Genomic DNA, 8,376 nt, shown 5'->3' on the forward strand with positions numbered 1-8,376 from the left:
CTGAATATAAGACGACCCTATAGGAAGAAAAAGAAAAGTTTTACCAGTAAATGTTAGTTCATGTAAACTATGTGAACAATTGTTTGTTAATAAAAGCTATGATTGAGAAAAATATTTTGTTTTTATTTCTTTTTTTTTCAACCTGCCCCCCCAGTTATGCACATCTGCCCCCAGGCTTGCCACTCTGCCCCAGAAATGCCTTATACCCCATATATGCCACTGTGCCCCATGATATGCTTTTTAACCCTCTAAATGCCACTGTACCCCATGATACGCCTTTTAACCCTCTATATGCCACTGTGCCCCATGATATGCCTTTTGACCCCCTATGTGCCACTCTGCCTCCAGAAATGCCTTATACCCCTATATGCCACTCTGGCATTTAGGGGGTTAAAAGGCATATTATGGGGCAGAGTGGCATATAGGGAGGTAAACGGCATTTCAGGAGGCAGAGTGGCATTAAAGGGGTTAAAAGGCATTTCACGGGGCACTCTGCCTCCAGAAATGCCTTACACCCCCCATTTAACACTCCCCCTCCCTCCTCCAAACTTACCGGTGCTTCTGAGTTGGGGGGGGGCGCATAACACAGGAGGATCCAGGTTCCCTGCATCTGAGCCCCCGGTGCTTAGTCTGGGCAGCAGGTAGAGCTCCACGCGAATCGCGTAGAGCTCTACACGCTGCCCGGACTAAGCACCGGGAACTCAGAAGCACCGGTAAGTTGGAGGGGGGTGCATAACACAGGAGGATCCAGGTCCCCTGCATCCTCCTGTGTTATGCCCCCCCCTCCAACTTACCGGTGCTTCTGAGTCCTCAGTGCTTAGTCCGGGAAGCGTGTAGAGCTCTATGCGATTGCATCGTGTAGAGCTCTACGCAATTGTATCGCATAGAGCTCTAAACGCAGCCGGGGACTCAGAAGCACCGGTAAGTTGGGGGGCATAACACAGGAGTATCCAGGTCCCCTGCATCTGAGTCCCCGGTGCTTAGTCCGGGAAGCGTGTAGAGCTGTACGCGATTGTATCGTGTAGAGCTCTACGAGGGGTATTTTTCAGAGCATTTTCTCTGGAAAAAAACTCATCTTATAATCGAGCAAATACGGTATTTTTCAGATAAGAATTATGTTGCAGGCTATACACCGATCAGCCAAAACATTATGACCGCCTGCCTAATATTGTGAACGTCCAAACTTTGCTGCTAAAACAGTCCTGACCCATCGAGACATGGACTCTGCTAGACCTCTGTAATTGTGCTGTGGTATCTGGCACCAAGACGTGAGCAGCAGATCCTTTAAGTCCTGTAACTTGCGAGGTGGGGTCCCAATTGATCGCAGTAGTTTGTCAAGCACATCCCACAGATGCCACGTTCCCCAATGCCATCAGGGAATATGAAAGAGTACATGTTCTGCAACAATGCTTAAGTAGGTACCCCTCGTCTTATAATCGGGGTCGTCTTATAATCAGACCTCAAATAGGTCTGACTATGAGACGACTAAGATCCAGATCCCCCTCAGCTGCAGGGGACCTGGATCCTCCTGTCTCCCCACGCCCACTCCACTTACCGGTACTTCTGAGTCCCCGGTGTGTAGCTGGGGCAGCGTGTAGATGTCTACGCAATTCGCGTAGACAACTTCCGCTGCAGCAGGAAGGAGGTGTGTTTAGCAGCGGGGGTTGTCTGCGTCCATCGCGCAGACCTTCCCCGGCTGTCTGATCTCTGGCTGTCTGTTGCCCTCAAACAGCTTGTATGTGCTATCATTGCCCTCAAACAACTTGTCTATGCTTTGCGCGATGGACGCAGACAACCCCCGCTGCTAGCCACGCCTCCTTCCGGCTTCAGCGTAAGTGCTTGGGATCTACACGCTGCCCCGGCTACATGACAGGGAAGTCAGAAGCAGCGGTAAGTTTGGGGGGGGCGGGGGAGTGTTAAATGGGGGGCATAAGGCATTTCTGGAGGCAGAGTGCTCTGTGAAATGCCTTTTAATCCCCTTAATGCCACTCTGCCTCCAGAAATGCTTTTTTAACCGTCTATACGCCACTCTGCCTCCCGAATGCCTTAACCTCCCTATATGCTACTCTTCCCCATATTATGCCTTTTAACCCCCTAAATGCCAGAGTGGCATATAGGGGTATAAGGCATTTCTGGAGGCAGAGTGGCACATAGGGGGTCAAAAGGCATATCATGGGGCACAGTGGCATATAGGGTTAAAAGGCATATCATGGGGCACAGTGGCATTTAGAGGGTTAAAAGGCATATCATGGGGCACAGTGACATATAGTGGGTATAAGGCATTTCTGGGGCAGATGTGCATAACTGGGGGGCAGGTTGGAAAATAGAAGGAAATAAAACCAAAATATTTTTCTCAATCATAGCTTTTATTAAAAAAAAATAGTTTAGATGAATTAACATTTACTGGTAAAACTTTTTTCCTATAGGGTCGTCTTATATTCAGGCTTTTTCTTTTTTTTCCTAAATTAATATTCAGATTTGGGGGGTCGTCTTATAATCAGGGTCGTCTTATAATCGAGCAAATACGGTATTTCATATATGAAGATACCATCCCATTTTGGTGTTTTTTTCCTTTCTTCACTTAGATCACTATGAATTAAGATAAGCTTGAAAATAATAGTGAGCACAACTATTGACGTGAAAATACATCACTGTTGTGTTTATTGCTGCACTATTATTTTTGTTCTTTCCCTTGCTTCTGTATTTATTGTACATGAGCACCCCTAGGTGGATATAACCTTTCTATCAGAACCGGAATTAACTTTTTCAGCAATTTGAACTACAGTAGCTCGTCTGTTGGATTTGACCACACGGGTAAGCCTTCACCCCCAACATGCATCAATGAACCTTGGCCGCTCATGACCCTGTCAGGGGTTCACTGCTTTTCCTTCCTTGGAACACTTTTAATAGGTACTGACCACTGCACCTCACAAAAGCCCTAGTTTTGGAGATGCTCTGACCCAGTCGTCTAGCCATCACAATTTGGCCCTCAGATCCTTACTCTTGCCCATTTTTCCTGCTTCTAACACATAGACTTTGAGGACAAAAAGTTTACTTGCTGACTTGCATGACAGGTGCCATGATAACAAGAATATTAGTGTTATTCACTTCACCTGTTAGTGGTCATAAATATGTTGGCACCATTTTTAAATGACTTGTTTTATTAAAAATCTTCTTAAGTCTACCTTTGCTCTTAATTCTACTGTACACCGAAGCTGCCACATTATTAGAATTAATTTGTTTTTATGCATCAAACATGCATTATACAGTTGTACACATACTATGCAAGTGCAGATAAAGTAAAGCAAATTAAGTAAGGTGATAGTTATTGTGACAGAATGACCTGTCATACAGGGGCCCAATGTACTCAGAGATGGCTCCAGCCTGGCTGCCAAACAGGCAGGAAGTCCATTGTTAAACTAATCCCATTAACAGGATGGCTACCAGGGGATTAAAGGTTGGGTTGTCTACATGTTTATCAATGTTAATTCATGTTAATGAAGTTCTGTGGCTATATCAGTCTATGTTTTACATCAATAAACTGTTCATTCCTGCTGTACTCAGTTCAAGGTAGTTGTGTCTACTTACTGGGTACACATAGCAGGGTTCCAAGGTGCGCAAACTGACTGGTGCTGGAAGTGATTTCGGGGACAACAGGAGGATACTGGGTGATCTCTGGGAGTTACTACAGCTCTCTTGGTGAACCCGTTACAGTTATTAATACAGTTCCATCATTATTGGTCTCCATTACATTTAGGCAGTGTTTCCTGATTGCAGACTGTTGTATTGGTACTGAGGTGAAATGTATTGCTCATTAGCAGTCTAAACAAAACAATAGATGTTTTTGTTGCGTAGTCACCCAATTACAACTATGATATTTTTGGGAACCTCCAGGTTTGGTTAAGAGGAACGTGTGTACGTATGTGTTAGCGAGTATGAGTAAGTGTGTGTGTTTACATATGTGTGTCAGAGTGTATGTTGGAAGGGAGCAAGGGGCAAAAGAAGCATAGACAAGTTGTTTGAGGGCATACAAGCTGTTTGAGGGAAACAATGGCACAGGTAAGCTGTTTGTGGGGCACTGACAAACTGGGGGCAAAGATGGCACAGTCAGGCTGTTTGGGGGTGGCACTGATAAGCTTTTTTCCCTGCAACTTCTTGTAATCGTATTAATAAAAAATAAATATTCCTCCAGATTTCCTTTGAAAAATCTGGTCACCTGGTCCGGACAATTGACGTGGCAGGCACTTTACGGAAAAGCATGCAGTTAACGACAATTGACTTATCTGGCAATGATCGCTTCTTCCGGTGCTGCTGAAATGCCTTAAAATTTCAACACCAAAAATAAAAACTAGCTCGCCGTGCGATCACCCTCCAGAACGATCACCAAGAGCCATACTGGAAGGCAGAAGGTATTGTGACCAGCAATGCAGGGTAATGGAGAAAAAAATATTAAAAATGTAAAATAAATAGTTAAAAAAAATAAAAAAAAATAAACATGCACTAACATTTTTTTAAAAAGTAAAGACTTAAGTAATGTCCTCCTGACATCATACAAAATGTAAAAAATAATACAAATTTAAGAAAATGTAAAAATAGGTGACCGAACTCCTTGTGCCCCTCCCGCAAAGTGCAAAAACAAGAAGAAAATGTGTAGACTGTAATGCGGTACCTTACACCCCATTTATATAAATATATGAAGCTGCTTTGTTCTAGTTATACACTATTTATACAGCACCTTCTATAAACATAATGCACACGTGTTCACATAGACTCAAAAAGAATCGCGTATCATGTAACTGCACGTTACTACCCGTGAAAGCCACTCCAAGCATTACGGGGGCGGGGCGGAACGCCTCTAGTCCAAGACGGACAGGTCAGGGGCGGGCATAATAAACATCCTATCAGAAAGCAGGGCGTGCCGTCCAATCAGACGCCGGATTACATGGCCAACCAGGAAGTGACTGGATATTGCCGGTGGCTGAGTGTCGCGAAAGAGAGTTTGATGAAGATGAGCAAGGATTTGTGTCACCAGCCTGGCACGGTAACCGGATGTTGCATGACCTGGGTGGGGAGCTCTTGAAGCCTCCCGTTCTGTAGATCGGTTTTTTTGTTTGTTATCCAGAAGCAGAAAGAACATAAAGTTCTCGTTTTGAGTGTGGTGGTGTTTATTTACGAACAGCTTTGTGAACGAGTTTCGTTTGGTACCTGGCAAATAAAGGGTTAAACCAATTTCATCAACTTGTTGCCATGGCTATTCACTTTATCTCTATTTTACTTAAAACCGACCACCGCATTTTTCCTTAATGTAATATATGTTCCAAAATATTGCAAGTGTCCCAAGACACTTGGTGTTTATGTGTAATTTCTGGGCCTGTGTGACACTGTGCTAAAGTCATGCAAAAGCTCTAACACCTTTATGATGCCTGATGGTTATGTCTTCAGTATGGATTGGCATTCTTCTCCTCTATGACTTGCCACTCCTTTTTGGACACATGTAGTTCCTCATGCGCAGCAATGCTAGAAATGAGGAAGTTTCTTCCTTAATTCTTGTCTAGATTATTATTATTATTTATTTGTTTTATATAGCGCCATCAAATTCTGTAGCGCTGTACAATGGGTGGACAGGGCACAACAAGTAGTGTGTAATGTAACAATTTGACTTACAGAGACAACAGGTGAGGAGGAGCCTGCTCAACGAGCTTACAACTTAGAGAGCTTTTGGTTATTAGTTATTGGGTATTCGCTTTAGTGCCCAAAACTGTGTTTTCATATCGCATCGACTCTGATGCACCTTAGTTTCCAAATTGAGCCGAGCTTTCTTTAGTTGCCGGAGTAGGAAAATGAGGCTTCTGTCTCACAACTCCCTACTTGGTTGACTCTACTGAAACCAGGAAACATTATTGAATGCACATACCTTCTAGCACTTCCATTGAAACAGCAGCCAATCAGATGTATGCTAGCAAAGCATTGGCGTTCAGTAGCATACGTATGATTGGCTGCTACTACTACCTTTTCATTGTAATGGGAGCTCAGCTACCTTGGAGGTAGCTGGGGAAGAAGGCTAGCGAGAGAAGAAGTAATAACTTCCGTAAAAAACCACCATGTGAAGTGGACTCTTAATATGTATTTAAGCGAATGCTACTTTGTTCCAGTGGGCTTGTATGATGGTTATGGGATGGTTATGTTTTATACTGACCCATGGTTTGTCTAATGATAAGTCTCCAGAGTTACGGGACTTCTTGTTTGAAAAGTTTGATTGGGTAGCGCCAAGGAATTCCTCTAAAAATACAGAGCCCAGGTATATGTCACAGTTGCTTCGTATAGAAAATGAACGCATAGTGTCGTTGAAGGCTATTCAGCCATTGTTCAGGGTTTGATGCTCGTCGCACAATTTGTAATTGTTTCGTGGTTTTCTTATAGGGAGCTGAACCAGTGATGGAACCTACAGCGTCAGGTGTTTTTTGTAGCAGAATTCGAAATATGGTGAATGCTGAAGATGTAAATGCTATTATTCTGGCTCAGAGGCACATGTGAGTATGTGTGGGCTAGTATGTTATACATCAATAGATCAATGTGTTGCCTGGTATGGCTGGTAACTCTCTTACCTGGTGTCTCTAACGTTTTCTTAAGACACTGTATGAAGTTCAGTTTGGTAATAAAGAAATCGGTTAAATTAATATTATATGAAGTATTGACCTGGGCCTCATCCATGCTAGTGTAGATGAGAAATGGCTATTCCACTGGGGCTTTTTTTGCACTGACTATATGATCAGTTTTGCTGAACCCATCTCCTGCATGGAAAAGAGCTGGGGGCCAGGGGAAGAGGCAAATGCTTATGGGGGCATTACATTGCATATGCATCCCTTTAACTTAATAGACTAGTTTTAACATAAAGCTGTAGCATAACATTCTAGGTAGTTTTACTAAATAAATAACCTGATGCTGAACGTATTTGTGCTTCTTTGCTGCAGGCTTGATCGGTTTGAAAAAACCAATGAAATGCTACTCAATTTCAACAGCTTGTCCAGCACAAGACTGCAGCAGATGTCTGATCGATTTGTACATCACACCAGAACATTAGTGGAGATGAAAAAGGACTTGGACATCATCTTCCGGAGAATCAGGTAACCTGACGTACTACCAAGCTAGTTGAACTCAAAGGTAGACTTGCAGACGGCAATATCGTCCTGAAAATAAAATCAACCCTAGTATCCTGTCTGGTTGCATCCATAACATAGTGTGCAAAACATAGTCAAGCGATGGTGTTATGTGGTGTTTCATGAATGTCTATGAAAAAGTGAGTTAATATTATATTTTGTTGTTTCTTTGACCCTACAGGATGTTAAAAGGCAAATTGGCAAAACAATATCCAGAGTCTTTCAGCTGTAAGTTCCTCTTTAATAACCCCATTTTAACATACATTTTTCATCCACTTAGTCAGTAATGAAACCAATTTGAGAAATACTATAAGAAAATAAAATAGGTTAAAACAAAGGCATACATTCACACTGTGGCTGTTTTAGAGGATGCAAGCATGTACCACAGTGTTCTTTTGCCCCATGAAATCAGTATACACAGACTTGGAGCTATACACCATTGAGTCTGAAATGTGTGCCCCCACTAAAGTGACTATTACATATCACAAAGATTTGATGCAAGCAATGTTAAGTTATGAGGCATGGTTACCGGGCTCCTGAGATTTGTGCAGAGCACGTTATGTACAATGATATAAAGCAGATTTTTCTTCCTGAGACATGTCCTCTAGAGTTTACAGAAACACCTTAAATCAATTAAAAATTTCACTTAAACAAGACTTTCGTCTTGCCCCCTGACTCTACTGAGAGCTGAAAGCATCTTAAAGTATGTTTACTGAACCGATTGTCACTGGTGCTCATGCAAACTTGACTCCAAAAGGCATTAACAAATATTTTTTGGGGACCAGACAGTTTATTCAAGGACAAACTGCAAGTAGTTTTCAGGTTTTATATTCTGAGCAGAAATCTATAAACTTGGCTTTCATTATTGTATGTAAGGGCATTTTGGATTGCTTTGTATTTTTGTTCATCTGCTGAAAAATAGATTGGTGAGTTTAATAATTACTGCGTATTCCATGTTTGATAAGTGTTTTTTCCTTCGATATTAGGTGTTCATGAATCACCCATCTCAGAAGATGATGACGATTTTGACCCAACTCCCAAAAGTGGCGCAACCACCGTTGCCACATCAGAACAGAGCACCGAGTCCTGTGACACCAGCCCTTCTATTATTTCTCCCACCATGAGCCAAGACTTCGAGGACTTGTCACAGGCCCATTCTGACACTCCATCCGCTAACGGTCAGCTCCTCACAGATGATGAAGTGGTCCATGATGACTAA

The 8,376-nt window shown here is 42.7% G+C and overlaps 1 protein-coding gene across 1 annotated transcript; it reads left to right on the plus strand.

Moving 5' to 3' along the window:
* The first annotated feature begins 5,008 nt into the window (after nucleotides 1-5,008).
* Nucleotides 5,009-8,376, plus strand: LOC149280865 (kxDL motif-containing protein 1). Its single transcript, XM_089500047.1, has 5 exons — nucleotides 5,009-5,051; nucleotides 6,425-6,530; nucleotides 6,972-7,124; nucleotides 7,339-7,385; nucleotides 8,144-8,376. Exons 1-5 carry the CDS (start codon nucleotides 5,009-5,011, stop codon nucleotides 8,374-8,376), a joined length of 582 nt encoding a protein of 193 aa, XP_089356173.1.

The sequence above is a fragment of the Sceloporus occidentalis genome, unplaced genomic scaffold, assembly GCF_023333645.1.
Source record: "Sceloporus occidentalis isolate IW3139 unplaced genomic scaffold, rSceOcc1.0.p SCAF_145, whole genome shotgun sequence".
Classification (NCBI taxonomy): Eukaryota; Metazoa; Chordata; class Lepidosauria; order Squamata; family Phrynosomatidae; genus Sceloporus; species Sceloporus occidentalis.

Coding starts and splice junctions, on each gene's coding strand:
- LOC149280865 (XM_089500047.1), top strand. CDS start 5,009: ATGAGCAAGGATTTGTGTCACCAGCCTGGCACGGTAACCGGAT. Junction 6,531..6,971: donor ATTCTGGCTCAGAGGCACAT/GTGAGTATGTGT, acceptor TCTTTGCTGCAG/GCTTGATCGGTTTGAAAAAA. Junction 7,125..7,338: donor ATCATCTTCCGGAGAATCAG/GTAACCTGACGT, acceptor TTGACCCTACAG/GATGTTAAAAGGCAAATTGG.